Source organism: Sinohyriopsis cumingii, chromosome 7 (genome assembly GCF_028554795.1).
Source record: "Sinohyriopsis cumingii isolate HCF-2022 chromosome 7, ASM2855479v2, whole genome shotgun sequence".
NCBI classification, from domain to species: Eukaryota; Metazoa; Mollusca; class Bivalvia; order Unionida; family Unionidae; genus Sinohyriopsis; species Sinohyriopsis cumingii.
The window spans coordinates 90006683-90023431 of NC_142967.1; the positions used below are offsets into that span (position 1 = coordinate 90006683).

The following is a 16749-nucleotide window of genomic DNA, read 5'->3' on the forward strand; positions in this document are numbered from 1 at the left end:
ATTCGTTTAAACGCATCGGCTACTTCAGTTGCTGTCTTTGTTGTTAACGGTTCTGCTTCTTTGTATCTACTTGCAACATCAACGACAGTTAACGCGTACTTGTATGTTATTTGACGTCTTCGGATTTTAACGGTATCATGTGGTAGAAATAATATATCAGCTTGATGAACTTCATTTGGCACACTAACATTAAAATGTGCAAAATTAATTTTCTTAGGACGCAGTAGATAAATTTGCCATATTGCCTATTTGGATAACCAATCTGCTACAGTATCAGGTGTGACTTTTGCTGCTTCAGCGAGTTTACTAATTGCTGCGCTACCTTTCCAATACCTCTTGGGGAATAATAAATCGACTCCATTATAATTAATTACCAGCCCCTAGCGCTAATTTACCTTTCATTGCGGATTTTATTAACAAACTAGCTAACCTCTCCTTGAAAGATTTATCAGTAATGGAATTTAGCGCGTGAATTAATTTCACATCCGTGAGATGCCTATCTTGTAGATTATTACTTTTATAAGCTACATCATGAACATGACATGCTTTATCAATATCGTTTATCGGATACTCACCTGGGTTTGGTTGATCTTGATCATCAAGTCTGATATCAAGTCTGGTCCCAGGACCACAGTAATTATATCCTGGGAGATGTTTTTCTCCTGGATATTTCGCCCACGGAGCCCCTGGCAACTTTGTTAACTTGGCTGCAATATCACCTCCTCGTTTTTTTTTTTTTTTACTTGGCGCTGGCTTTGACTTTGACTTTGGCGCTGACTTTGGTTTTTCACCTGACTGTGTTGACTTGCCAGTGAAAATAAATTTAAATTTCTTTGTACCGCATCGTTCACACTTGCCCGTAACCGCAGATCTGTTATTTTTTGTTGTAATGGTTGTTAGATCACTTGTTGGCGACCTGCATTTCACACAATATAAATCCATATTTATTTTATATTATTCTAATGGAAATCACTGACTTTTCTGCAACAAGGAAACGAGAACCAGTTAAGCATCACGCAGCGCTACCAAATTCTGTTCGTATCATTATAACTGGACCATCTGGGAGTGGTAAGACACAGTTGTTACTTAATTTAATAATGAAGTTGATGAAGTGGGATAAGTTGCATTTGGTAGTTCCATCTGTGGACGATCAACGATGCTACGAAGTGTTAAAAGATTTTAATGAAAGTGCAAAATTGTTAAATAAAAACGGCGATGATGTTGTTGAATTTATAACTGACATTAATGAAGCGCCAAGTATTGATGATATTGATGCATTTATTAATAATTTAGTCGTGTATGATGATGTGATGTTGGATAAACAATCAAATCCTGCCAGGATATTTTCCAGAGGTAGGCACAAAAACACAGATGTGATTTATGTAACCCAGCGATACACCCAGATACCGAAAGTGATCAGGGATAACTGTAATATTCTTGCAATGTTTAACGGTGTTGATACACACACACGTTACGAAATATACATCAGACTTGGTGCAGTGGCGATATGGATATGAATAAGTTTAGAAATTTATTTAGTCATGCCCAATCAACCCCGCACGGATTTATAACAATAAATTTACATGATCCTCGAACACGGTATCGAATCGGGTTAGATACGATTTTTTGGATCATAGCAGCAGGTAGGGCATGCCTCCAAATTGTCACTTACGATCGCGCATTTTTCCTTCAGCGCGACAAAGGAAAAAAAACATACCGGCGATAACAGGTAAACGAAGTTGTTTTACGCTGGATGCGCATTTTTTTTACGATTTTTTGTGTTTTCGTAGGAAGGCTTAATTTGCGAAAATACGAGTGAACCAATTAGAGGTTGTTCGCCCTCCCAGCTGCTCGCTATGAAGTCTGCAGTGGTAGTTTATAGCGATGTCTAGCACTTGGTATCATGCCGCAGTCACGTAGCATAATGTCCCACCCACCAGTCAGATTATCCTGACACCTGGCCGACCAGCCCTAACACTAATCTCTTAATGCTGAGCGCTTAGCGAGGCATCTGTTAGTATCATTTTTTTAAAGTCTTTGGAATGACTCGATAGTAGTTCAAACCAGCGACCTCCCCCATCCAAGGCGGACGCTCTAACCACTAGACCACCGGAGCGGTCACATATGATAGGTCACACTCTACTGTTTACATTAAACTACACTGATTTATTAAGCAGCCTGCCCGAAGACTGTTGAGATTGATTGCCAGCTTTATATTTATTCTTACTTATTTATAAATGACTTTATTTGTAAAGTCACCTTTGATACTAATTCAAGAAGAAACTGGTCTAAAATTTCAGTTCAGCATTTTCGTTTTCTCCCGGTAAGGTCCCTTGCAATAATAATCTGCATTATCTTCAGTTTGTTTCTCTCAAAATATGTCTTTAGACAAATCATATTATTCATTTTAAAAACCCCTTAGAAGGATGATGTGATTTTTATTTATTTATTAAATTGAAAATATGCAAACATCTTCAACATATACATACGAAACAATCGTATTATTTTGCCTTATGAAAATCAGCTAAAGTTCTTTGCATTTCAGATATTCTTTAGCTACTTAACGCTACCCTGAAGGATGACGTCAGACAGTCATTCAAGGACCCGTATTCTCAAAACTCCAAAATCAGATATGATACTTACCGTCTACGTATACGAAATTGGATAATTTAGTCGAGCGACTCAAGTTTACAAAATCTGAAATTTATCAGATTTTGGCTCTATTCCAATTAAAGTTACAGACTGTCAAAGATTTAGAACTTGAACTTGAGTTCTTGCCTGAAAGGTTTCCAGAATATAAGGTTTGGACCATACTAAGGCTATGCGGTGACCCGGTAAACACGTTCCACTTATATCACTAATTCTCAGTCGAAATATACACCTTTGGTGAGAGCGCTAGATCACAACACTGATGCAGAAATAATGGCGTAATTAAGCTGTCAAAAATTAGCATATTAGGAAACGACACGTGATGCGAATACTGAAGTATCGTTTTAGTTGGGCATCAACATTAATTTGAAGGATATACGCCTTTGTACATATTTATTTAAGAGCATATACTTTTAACTGAATTTTATTTATTGAAATTTCGACATAATACAGTACAATTCTTTTGATTTGAATTGAAAATGCACTGCATCTTCAAACATCGACTACACTTAGACAAATACATACGCGTTAAGCTCCTTTGGCTATCAGAGCGGTCTACAGTTATAATGAAACACAGCGGGCAGTGCTGTTCTCAGCTCGAGACCCATTCCAGTCTACCCTGAGAATGCAAATCAGTAAGCAGCTCTGGTTTAAAGGCTAATTATTGTGGCCATCATTGACGTCACCTTGTATTTGTACATGTTCATATTAAGAGTATCAGATCGGTTGTAAATTGTTAGCATGAAGTCTCAGAAACTATTTTTCGTAAAGGAATGTGAATTCATTCAGTGTTTAAGTGCATGCCGATGCAATATGGCTGCACATTTATTTCCGTCGGAAGCCATTGATTGAATCAAGTAAGTCTCCAGCAAAAACTTCCCTTGAATCTGTCTTCTTCAAAACAGTGTGTTTGTGTGGGGTGGGGGTGTCTGTGTGTGTGTGTGTTTGTGTGTGTGTGTGTGAGAGAGAGAGAGAGAGAGAATATCCTATCAACATACAAATTGCATTTCAACGGGAATGTTTTGGCAATTCAATGATTTAGCGGTGTCAAAGTAAATAAAAGTGTGAACATATGACCGCAAAAATACTTGCTCTGCATTGTAATAAACTCTGCATCCATCATCAAATCGTACGCCAAAAATACAACCCTTCACTTAGCGAGAGCCATATAGCCAGCCTCTCCTATGGGAATGAGTTGATAATAGATAAACTGTGTATATTTGAAAATGGAAGTAAGATAATGAAACAAGCTTTATTAGATATCTTAATTATATATGACCTCCATCAGCTTTCGTCGTATACGGCCTAACAATTAAATAACGTAAATACTAAATTTGTATTTAAAAAAAATAATTAAGAAATAGTTATGCAAATCATCCAAAGCGTGACATCTATTTCAGACAATTTCACGGAAATAAAAGCATAATTTTGCTAAATATATTGATAAATCCTCGTACCAGTATATGAATTCAAAAGGCTCGACATACCAGTGATTCTTTCAATATGAGGCCGTAAACTGGTATGGCTTTGCCCTTAACAAAGAGGTCAGAGATCAACGGTTACAGGTTTATATAAAGCTCCTATTAAAAATATCCACCATGCACTCCAAACGTATCTGAAAATTCAAGGAAAAGGTCGAGCGTGTCCCGAAGAATCACGAAGTCTCGGGAATGCCGAAGGGATTCACTTTCCATCCATTTAAATTCTTGAGGCATAACGCTTCTGCTAACATATTCATCAATGTGAGCATTTTCACTCAATATGCCGATATGTAGTTGACAGAGGAAGCCGTACAGTTTCTCCAAAATGTCAGACTCATCACTGAATAAACTTTTTGAAGTGTGTATAGCACCTTCCTCAAAATGCATCTGTTCCAAAAAGACGATTGCTGTGGCTGTTTTGTTGTACACCTCAATCAGTGTCTTCTTAAACTATAATAATAATAATAATAATAATAATAATAATAATAATAATAATAATAATAATAATAATAATAATAATAATTTGGGATTTTATTTATAACTTTATAAAGATGTATAAAATATTTTATGTATAAGATAGTTTCTTTTTTAAATAAGACTTCTACTCAACAGTATTCTGGCAGAAAAGTATTTCAGCCCAGGCTGGCACAACTTCTAACAATCAAGCTTATGATAAGCTTGATGTAAGATCCTTGTCCCTTTCTACGTGTACCTATCGCAAGAAAAAAGGACACGTTTATGATGCTACAAATTGAAAAATAGGCATCTGAAGCAAGACAGACCTATTCCAAATGCTCTTATTTCTAAGAGGTCAAGGTCACGGTCATGTATTGAAAGAAATACATTTGTTGGGTCTAATAAACCCCGGTCTGATTTGACTATGAGAATTATGAACCATTAGTATTGAAGGGTTCTATATCACTCTTGGGTGATTCGGCCAATCATATCCCTATCAAAATTTTAAGGGACACAGGAGCTTCTCAGAGTCTTTTATTGTGAGGTGCTTTGCCTTTTTCTCAGAAGTATTCTTCTAATTAGAGTGTTCTTATTCAGTGAGTAGAGTGCGTCTTTGTTAATGTTTCTCTCTAATGTGTAGATTTGTCATCATACGTAGTCTCAGGACCCGTGACAGTCGGCATAGTGTCTGTTTTACCCGTTGAGGACGTTCATTTATTACTAGGCAACGACCTAGCCAGAGACAAGGTTCTGGTTAATCCACTTGTAACTGACAAGCCTAGCTTGGATCATAAAGTCGATCCAATTGAAAAAGAATTCCCTGATTTATTCCCAGCTTGTGCAGTTTCCAGGGCTAGGGCAAAGAAAGATCTTGAGAATGATGTAGATAAGGAAAGTATGTCTTTAGCTGGCACATGTATTGGTCGGGATTTTGGTGAGGTCACTTTCACTCCTTCTTTTGATCAATCAGAAGGTATTGATCACAGTGATCCTCTTTTAACGACTCGTTCTCTTTATTCTAAACAGGGTGATAAACGAAAATCACTTATCGTAGAACAGGAAAAATATTCTGAGATCTCCTGTTTGTTTCAAAAGGCCATTAGTGAAACTGAAGCTACTGAAGTTTCTGTCTGTTATTTCATTAAACATTGAAAATTTAACAGCAAGTTGTGACATCCCGAGGTACCTGCTGATGATGAATCGTCAGTGAACTATCAAATTGTAGTTCCAAAACCTTACAAGCAGGAAAGACTTAGTCTGGCCAATGAATGTCCATTGGCTGGTCATTTAATGATCAGTACAACTTATCACAAGTTCTTAAGCCACTTCCATTGGCCAAAAATCAAAAGTAATGTTAGTAAATATTGTAGATCTTGTCATACCTGTCAAATGATATTAAAACCAAATCAGAAATTTCCCAAGGCTCATCTACAACCTATTCCTGCCCTTGACGAACCATTTAGTTGAATTATGGTAGACTGTGTTGTTCCCGTATCTTAGACCAAGTCAGGTAATCAATAGATGTTGACTTTTATGTGTACGTCAACAAGGTTTCCATAGGCAATTCCTTGGAGGAATATTAAAACTTTGATAAAGTTTTTTTTACTCAATATGGCCTTCACAAGCCTGTCCAATCGGGTCAAGGGTCAAACGTTATTTCTGAAACTTTCCAGCCTATTATACTTGAATTTGGCATTCAGCAATTCAAGTCAAGGTGAAATTATGGTTTGACACAACTAACATGAAGAGAACTTTTGAGTTTGGTAATAATGGAGTTCTGTCTCTCTTGCTCATTCTTCACAATTTTCTTCAGATTATATATTACGGCCCATACAAAGTTAAGAAGAAATTTAATGAGTTAAATTATAGTGCTCCTGGGATCTAAATAAGTTATAGGAGTACCAGTAAATTGAAAGAGATAGCCAGGTTAAACATACAATTAACTTAGTTGTACCTGTCCCACTCAGTGAAGATTCATGTCAGGAATATCATCGGATTCTACTGATATTAGAGTGACAAATCTTCGGATTTAAAAAATTATGAAAGATCCGGACTAGAAACTTTGACATTTGCAAGAGCAAGAAAGAAATGAACTTAATCAGGTATTATTCGAATATGAGCACTTATTTCCAGATGTTCCTACAAGAACGAATACAATTTTCAATGACGTTGAAATTGTAAATTCTAAACCTGTGAAACAACACTAGTACAGGATGAACCCTCTCGAACAGGAATTCTTGAAACAAGAAATTCAATATTTGCTGGAGAATGATTTTATAGAGTCCAGTAAAAGTGACTGGAGTTCACCATGCATACTTGTTCCAAAATCATATAAAACTTTCCGTATGTGTACTGATTATAGGAAGGTGAATAATGTGACAAAAACAGATTCATTCCCATCACCAAGCATGGTGACTATTGATAAGATCGGGAATGCCAAGTATGTCACAAATTTTGACCTTCTGAAAGGATTTTGGCAAATTCCACTAACGGAAAAAGCAAAGGAAATTTCTTCATTCCTAACTCCAGATGGACTGTACGAAAATAAAGTAATGCCGTTTGGGATGAAAGGGTCGCTAAGCACATATCAACGTGTCATGAATATGATTACCTCTTGTCTAGACTATTGTGATGCTTACTTACATCGATGATGTCATCATCTACAACGACACATGGAAAGAACATTTAGCAACAATTCGGAAATTCTTTAACAAACTCACAGATGCATGTTTGACAATTAATTATATAAAAGTGAGTTCTGCTGTGCTAGTGTAACTTTTGCAGGACATACCGTGGGACACGAACAAGTTAAACCAATGGATGCTAACGTCAAGGCTATCTCTGAATTTCCCGTGCCTGGTAATAAAAAGCAACTGATGCGATTTTTAGATATGGCCGGATACTATCGAAACTTTTGTTCCAATTTTCTGAAAATTGCTGAACACCTGACAAATTTATTGAGTAAGAAAAACAAGTTCCTTTGAACTGAAAAATGTCAGGAGGCTTTTTACAAGTTGAAAGCCATACTTGAATACGCACCAGTTCTTACAGCTCCAAATTTCAGCCAATCTTTTAAACTGTCTGTTGATGAAAGTGATGTTGGGTTTGGAGCAGTTTTGATTCAAGAAGATGAAAATGGTATTTATCATCTAGTGTGCTATTTTTTAAAGAAATTAAATAAGCACCAAATAATTTATTCAACAGTAGAGAAGGAATGTTTGGCTTTGATATTGGCATTGCAACATTTTGAAGTTTACCTTAGTACAGCACCTTCTTCTGTCATTGTGTTTAGTGAATACAACCCCCTTACTTTCATCGGCAAGATAAAAAAAATCAGAGACTACATAGGTGGAGTTTGTTGTTACAAGAATGTAATCGTGATATCAGGCACATCAAGGGAAACGTTAATTTAATAGCAGACGCGCTGTCCCGTGTATAACAATGTATTATTTCATGTACACTGTGTGTAATTTATATAAGTTCTTTTTAACCTCATTTATAATTAGTCTGTGGTAAAAACAAAGATTTATCATACAAATCTTTCTTTTTCTCTATGGGGAAGTGTTATGTATATTTGGTTTATTTATATATGATTTAATTGTTTGCAAGTTTTAAATCTTTTTATTTATTTTTTAATTTCATTATATGTCAAAATAATGTATTTCTGATTGTTAGGAACTTAATATTTTTTAGAAAATAGTTACACCATGACTGTTCGTTTTAGTAAACACACTGTGTGTACGTGATTTTTAACAAGTAAATAATTTCGACGAGGTTCTGATCCATGATCACGAGACCCTCTTTTGCGTTTTGAAATACGATATAACATTTCGTTGGAGAGATATTCTGTGTTGAGCTTTTTCTTTACACTAGACGGTATGTTGTGCTGTTTGGAGTTATTTCAATTTACTGGGATTCAAAAGGATTCATTCTTTTTTCTTCCTGGAAAATACGTGTGCTCATGTGAAATTCCTAAACAAAGACAGCTCTGATAAAAAATAATTTGCATTTCCAAAACCGGAGTGATATTTCTTGTTTCTACAAGGAACTGTAGACTCCATCACTACAAGTTACAGCATACGTGATCGTCGTACATCTTGAATTTTTCGTCAGGACTCAAACTTGAAATCATTAGAACATTTTGTTATTAGGACTTCTAAATGTTACTCATGGATTATTCTTGGATTATTTTTGGATTTGATTCTTAAAACCGTAAGTTCATATTTTTTCAATTTTACATAATTTTTCCAAGGAAATAAATTATTATATTTTTCAAAGCTTGCTGTTTTCACTCTTTCTTGTGTTACTGTTTATTCGAACCTAAACACGCAACGTAAGAAAGACGCCATTTGAAACAAAAGCACGAACACACACACACAAACACACACACACACACACACACACACACAGACCACACGCGAGTTTAGCATTCAAGTTTTTAATCGCCGCAAGTTTCCTCCATGTAAATATCAGGCAGTTTCGTTTGCTTTCTTCAGCAAGTTAACACAATGTGAAAAATGTGAAAATCTGCATCTTAAGTCAATAAGAAGAGATGTGGGGCCCAGTTTGCCATATTGAGGTTAATAATAATATTATGGGGCATAGTTTACAATATTTTAAGTATTTTTTATTTTATATGGTTTTACATTTACAAGGGAGACTTATTAATATGCTCAGCCATAAAGTTGTGTCCCTTCATGTACTTTTCAATGTACATACATATGAAGTATTCAATTTTGAACAAGTGAAACACTTTGTTCATTGCATGTTTGATAACTGACAACTGTTGTAAATGTTTCTAGGCATAATATACTTCTCATCAGCCTATTTAATTGTCAAAGTAATAGCTCATTTTAATTCACATCAACCTATTTAATCATTAACATAATGACATAATATACTTCATATAAACATATTAATTCATTCATGTGATGGCCTAAAATAATTTAATGGTCAACACATTAGCCTAATATAATTCATATCAACCTATTTAATCGTTCACATTATGGCCTAATATAATTCATATCAGTAGTTTATAGGGGCACCCTAGGGAAAAGGGACTTTAATGTTAAAACAGGGTCCCGGCACTCTGGGGACAATGGGAATTTAACACGGGAAATACAAGACCGGTACTATAGGGACAATATGAATTGAACATGGTGGGCCTGTCTAGGGACAATGGGAATTGAACATGGTGGGTCTGTCTAGGGACAATGGGAATTGAACATGGTGGGTCTGTCTAGGGACAATGGGAAATGAACATGGTGGGTCTGTCTAGGGACAATGGGAATTGAACGTGGGAGATTTATATAACACAGACAATAGACAAACACTGATACAACACACTAAAATATTGGGGAGGCAAGAAAAGTCAATTCTTTTCAAGGCATATGAATGACCCTTACATTCACTTCACCTGTTATATAATATCCACACACGCCGAGACGCAAAATCATAACCATAATCTACTATGTACACACGCGGAGAAGCAGAACAAAACCCAGAGTGAAATGAATAGTGAAAGGCAAGACACACATCCTTTATATATACGCTGATCTGCCATGGATATAAAGTGACCCATGCTGTTTAAAATCTAGTCATTTAACTTTTTGCAGTCAAGATGAAACGATCGCATGAATTCGTGAAGAAAGGAGAAGAAAGTAAGAGGTAGAAACGTGATGTATCGCCTCGTACAACAGTTGAAGTCTTGGCACAAATTCATGCCAGTGATTTTGAAGATGACATGAGTGAACCAGAATCCAGACCCAGGGAGTCTTCACCTAGCCAAAGTTCACCAGTAAACCCTGAAAAGTACTATCACATTCGAGAGACGGAAAAGCTCTCCTCTAGAAAATTTAGAACCACATCTTACACCTACACGGTGAAGTTTAAAGATTTCAAATCCGACATACCGTTGAAGAAAGCAGAAGGGTTCATCACCGAGATGTGGGATTCTTTGTTAACCACACTGATACACCAATGTCAAGCCAAAGAAGACGATCGCTTGAGACTATCCATACATCAGTGTAGCCTGAAATCCCCTGTTTGCATCGTGTTTAGCAGCTCAGCAGAATTGACACCTTCCAAAGTCATCGACAAGATTCAACACGTGCAACAATCCAATGACCAGTTTCACATCACCGATGGAAAAGCGACACTGTCCATGACCCACGTGTCTCTTCCCCAAGGGACTGGACACAAAAAGGTCTTATTGGTGGACGACCTTCGTAACACCAAAACAAGCCTCGTCCGAATTAACAACCCTCAAGACCAGATGTGTTTAGCCCGAGACATCGTGGTGGGACGAACCTATGCCAACAAGAACGACACGGTAGAATGGAAAAGAGCCTGGAAGAACATTCGAAAATCGAACCGAGCCAAACAAAGAAGTGAAGCAGAAATACTGTTACAACAAGCCGGCCTGTCCAAAGACACACCTTGTGGCATTCATGAAATGCGAAAAATACAAGATGTCCTAGCTCCACGCTACACCTTGAAATTGGACCCTCAAAAAGTGCGCGGACCTCTGTTGTTTCGAGGCAAAGATTTTAAGGGTGGAAAATACATTCATGACTATCATCGCATTCCTGGAATACAGTTATTACTGTGAGAAATATGACTATGGCTACAACAATCGAGAGCAACACAAGCATTGTGGTTCGAAATGCTCAGGATGTTGGGCCTCTCAACACTATCTGGACGAAGGACAAGAACGAGTGCATTGCCCTGCTTGTCAGCGCACTTTTGTCAGCCTTACCTATTACCAACAACATCTAAAAATGCAAAGTTCACAGCAGAAAAGTGCTTGTCAGCTGCTGAGATTGTGCCCTACGTGTGAACAAGGCATACGTACCAACAGTGTCAAGGCACACGTATGTTCAGGAAAGAAAAAATGTCACTTTGTCACCAAATCGTGGACTTGGAACACCAATGCTACATTCAAAAATACCATTCCCAATGAGAGGAAAATGATGACCACAAGAAGAAGGAATTTCATCTTTTTCGATTTCGAACGCATCCAAGAGACCGGCATTCACATTCCTAACTTCTGCGTGGCTCACCGAGCATGCGAGAAGTGCATCCAAGAGCTTATCTTTAGTCATTGCCCTCACTGCAACAAGATTCCTGGAGGACGTGAAAAAATCTTTCGGGGACCGAACACGCTAGCCAATTTTGCCCGATGCATCTTAAACCCCATCGAGGAGACGTGGAGGCAAGAGAACATCGAACGTTATGGAGATTGTCATCGCCATGCCACGGTGATGGCCCACAATTTCTCTGGATACGATGGACAGTTTCTTCTCAGATACTATACTGAACAAGGCACCGCACGTCCTAAAAAGACTTTGAACGGACCCAAAATCATTTCCATGCAAGTAGGACAAGTACAATTTAAAGATTCGATGAGCTACTTGGCCGTGCCTTTGAGTCGAATGCCTAAAACGTTTGGAATGACAGAAATGGCCAAAGGATACTTTCCACACTTTTTCAATACCGAAGCCAATCAACATGCCGTTCTAGCCCATTTGCCTGAGGCTAAAGACTACGACCCCGACAATATGCGTACCGAACAACGAGAAGCTTTCTACGCTTGGTACCAAGCTCACGTCTCAGACCCTTTCGACTTTCAGGAAGAAATGTTAAAGTATTGTCGTTCCGACGTGAACATTTTACGGCATTGCTGTGGAAAATTTCGAGAATTGTTCATGGAACACAGAGGGGTCGATCCTTTGAACGAAGCTTGCACCATTGCCAAAGCATGTTCCTTAGTGTACAGACAACGATTCGTGCCTGAAAACACCCTGACTGTCATCAGTCTTCAAATGATCAACTTTATCAAACGTCAATACTCGGTCAAAGCCCTACGCTGCTTACATTACTTGTGCGACAAGGAAGACAAACGGATTCACAATGCCCGCAACGGAGGGAGCAAAAAGACCATCGGAATGTATTCGGTAGATGGCTGGGACTTAGAAAACCCCAAGTTCGTGTACAAGTTTAACGGCTGCTCATTTCACGGATGTCCCATCTGCTACCCTGAACGTGGCACTAAAAATCAGTTTTTACAACGAACCATGGAAGTCTTGTACCAGGCCACTTGTCAGAAGCGATTGAAGTTAGAACAGCAAGGATACCAAGTGGTGGAAATGTGGGAACACGAATAAGATCACCGTTTGAAAACCGATCCCGAGATTAAACGTATCGTAGAAAGTTACAAGTTGATGGACCCCCTGAACCTGAGGGACAGTCTGTACGGAGGAAGGACAAATGACATCTGTTTGCTGTACCACTCTCACTATGAGAATGGAGAAGAAATCAAATACTTGAAGGTGTGCTCGCTGTATCCTTACGTGTGCAAATATTGTCGCTTTCCTGCAGGGCACCCGGAATTGTTGACGGAACACATCGACCTGGACCACATTCGACAATACGAAGGCTTGATCAAGTGCAAAGTCTTGCCTCCCACCGACTTGTACCATCCTGTGTTATCTCACCATTGCCAAGGAAAACTGATGTTTCCCTTGTGCCGTACTTGTGCCAAAACATACAACCAAGACCAACCTTGTCAGCACACCCAGGAAGAACGCGCCTTGACGGGAACGTGGGTTAGCGTGGAATTGTTCAAAACTCTGGACATGGGATACCAACTGTTAGAAGTGTACGAGGTTTACCACTTTCCCAAGACACAGAAATACAACAGCGACGAGACTAAGAAAGGCATTTTCGCAGACTACGTGGATGCTTTTTTGAAACTGAAACTGAAAACTGGCCGCCATGTATAGCCTATCTTGTGCTGAAAAATGGCGTTAAACCCTATACCAACAACAACAACAACATATAAAAGGTACAATGTGCAAGATCGATAGTTCATTGTGACTACCAAGACAAGTGAACAAGATGAATACTTTCAGAGAAACACAAAACAAGTTCAGACACGCACAATTCAAGTTGGGTGATTCTCAAGTAGAGTGCGATGCTGTGCCTTGCATTGAGAGCGATGCAGTAGAGCATCATGGGAACTACCACTACCACTACTCCTATCATGGAAAGTGATGCTGTGCGTGTCAAACCTAACGGATGCGAACGCGATGCCACTCGTCATCGTGGGCTCTTTAGTGGGTTTCATTGTGAATGTGGATGTCAACCTTCATGGCTACCACCCTATGGATGTCATCCAGCCCTGAGCAACCTGCTGTTGATGTCACCCTACCCTCATCGAAACGAACCTGTGAAAAACGAATACTCGTTCCCTGTGCGTTTGCCTGAATACTGCAACTTTGAAAATCGTTTTCAATCGTTCAAAGGAAAATGGCCTAAATATCTGGGAGGACCGACCCCATAAGAATTAGCCAGAGCCGGATTTTTCTACTTGGGCGAAGGGGATAAAGTCAAGTGCTTCAGTTGCGGTGCGTCACTACACCAGTGGGAACAACAAGATTCAGCCTACCTGGAACATGCTAGATGGTCTCCGAATTGTCACTACCTACCTTTAGTGGGGTCAATCATTGACGTAACCTACCATGTCGTTTAAGAAACCAGATTTGCTATGAGTCTAACGTTGGACACCACTGAGACCAGTATTTAAAACCCATTCAAAAATGATATTCAATCATTGACAAACGAACTGCAAGAGAAGATGTACAAGGAAGTTGCCAGAGCGAAATCTCAATGGGTGACTGTAGAACTTTTGTGTCGAGGAAAGTTAAAGAAGTCAACAAACGGATTAGATTTTTCTGGATCAAGTGTGCGTTCACCCTATTATTCTACTTTAGACCGTTTACATTAGAAGATTTCTGCGGCATTCTTGATCGTTACCCTGAATGGCAGTGACCAGAAATTAATATCATGTTGATTACATTCGCGCTAGGAGAAGATTGTAAATACAATAATGCTGACTGGTATGATCATGGATACTTTACAAGAGAACATTTTGGGCTTGCCTGAGGAGTTGAGAGAACGGATTTACCGAGAACTGGTCAAACTTCAAGTGAAACGTAAAGAACAATTGCATTCGTTACGTCACCGGTGTTTAAACCACTGGTACCTGAATGCTATAAGAGGACTGATTCATGAGAAAGTGTTCCAGTGGTCAGACCTTGTTAAACACTTCGAGGACGAGAAGGATCGGTATGTTCATGTTTTCGTTACTTCGAGATGCACCTACTGAAACGAATTGAGGAAGAAGAGTTGAAGGATTACAAAAGTCTTTTACGCAACGTCAACTTAGTGGAAGAGGAAACTTCTGAACGAACAGTGATCTGTAGGTTAGTGATTGAACCTTTTATATTCGCTACTGGAGTAAAATCATCTCAGTGCAGAAAGTACATTTATTGCTTCCCAAAAAAGAGGGTATAAAAACAGGCTGCCATGTCACGGCTTTTATCAAAAGTGATTCAACAGATTCCGTGGAAGGAACTCAATTACACTATTGAAACCGTGGAAGATTACCAACACTTAGTACGACAGCTGTATCCATTGAATTTGGGTCAACGTTTGGTATGTGTCTTAGTGACTTGTTTTCTAGGATTTCGTTTACCAGCCGATTCCTTGTGGACTCTTTACGAACAGTACTTACCACTCAATCAAACGTGAAAGTAGTGCCTTTAAATGGTCACGAGAGACTCATTTTGCTCAAAGCCTTGCGTTTTCATCTGGATACTTCTCGACCTCTACGGGAAAAAAAGATTCGTCATCTTCTGGGTACCGAAGAGGTGTAGGACGATGTGTGTGTGTGTAGCTTGTGACATACACCCCCCATTGGACAGATGTACGTGACTGGAAAAAAAGGGGTTTTGGGGCTTGGACCCACGAAGTGGCCCAGTATGCTCGAGAGTTGGGATCCTTCCTTCCAACGTCCAAGGAAAAAAGTCACTTTTCAACCTGTGTTAGTGACAGTACCAGAAGAACCCTTCACCGAGGACAGGACTGTCGTCGACATTCTCATTCGGCGGGAGGACACTTGTGTGACATTACCCCCTGAAAAAATGTAAGAACATTACCCAGAACATGTTGTACAGAGACTAGTTTCTCTTTCACTTTGATCGTTTTAATGTGCATTTTATCGTTGTACTTAAGCATTTGGTCTTTATGTATTTTTGTCTTTCGTGTTTATTTTTTTTAAAGTATAAAAGCTCTTGTCCTGTCTGTTTTCGTGTTACAAGTGACATTCCTGACACTATGGCTACCTCTAATGTTTCTGCTCCCTCTTCCTCCACTTTCAAAGTCATCGACGAACACTTAGATCGTGCCAGTTGGGAGGCTTTATATCTTCGCCATCCCTTTAACATGCTCATTGCTGGACCTAGCGGTTCAGGCAAAACCGAAATCGTCAAACATTTGATCGAACATAAACATCATTTGATCGATCGTCCACCTCAACGCATCGTGTGGTGTTACAAAGAGTGGCAATCGGCGTACAGCCTCTTGCGAGAAAGTCAAGGCGATTCCATCGTGTTTGTGAAAGGCATTCCTAAAGAAGACGACGGTATCGTCTCTGACTCCCGTCAAACCCATTTGGTCATTTTCGACGACATGTTAGGAGAAGACGAAGAAGAAATAAAACTTAGGTTTACAGGAAAAGGACATCGTCGTAATGCCAGTGTCATTTACATCACTCAAAATTTGTTTCAACAAAGTAAAGCCCATCGCACCATCAGCCGTAATGCTCATTACGTGGTCTTGTTTAGAAGCCCTCGAGATAAATCGCAAGTACAAGTCTTAGCCAAACAGTTAGGAACGCCTTGGCTAACTCAGGCGTACGACGATGCCACTCAAACTTCACACGCCTATTTACTCGTCGATTTGAAACCCACTACCCCCGATTATTTGCGTTTTCGTACCCATTTGTTTCACCACTGGTGTCAAGATGGAGGGCCTGTCCTGTACATGTCTCCGCCTTCGACTTAACTCAAAAAAAATCGATAAAAACCTCGGACACACTTCGTCTATCTCACACAGCGTCAACATGACGTCCCTTCAGTCTCATTTTCCCCTCAAATTTATTCGAGCCTTATATGACATCAGTCGCGAAAGAAAAATCCACAAATACGTGCTGGTTTCATAGAAGCCAGTCTCAAAGATGGTTTACGGTGACAGCACGTCAATTACTGCAATCCATCATTCAGATTCCTCGTCAAACCAAACGCTTTTTTGATAGGAACAA

At 39.0% G+C, this 16749-nt stretch overlaps 1 protein-coding gene across 6 annotated transcripts in view; it reads right to left on the reverse strand.

Annotated features, from left to right (window-relative positions):
- Positions 1–3882: 3882 nt before the first annotated feature.
- The window catches only part of LOC149795686 (uncharacterized), a 54140-nt gene continuing 41273 nt past the window's right edge, over positions 3883–16749 (reverse strand). For all 6 annotated transcript variants that reach the window (XM_089965554.1, XM_089965552.1, XM_089965550.1 and 3 more), the window contains one exon: positions 3883–4580. In XM_089965554.1, coding sequence (XP_089821680.1) covers positions 4233–4580 — 348 coding nt within the window. In that variant the 3' untranslated portion in view covers positions 3883–4232. The remainder of the gene's footprint in view (positions 4581–16749) is intronic.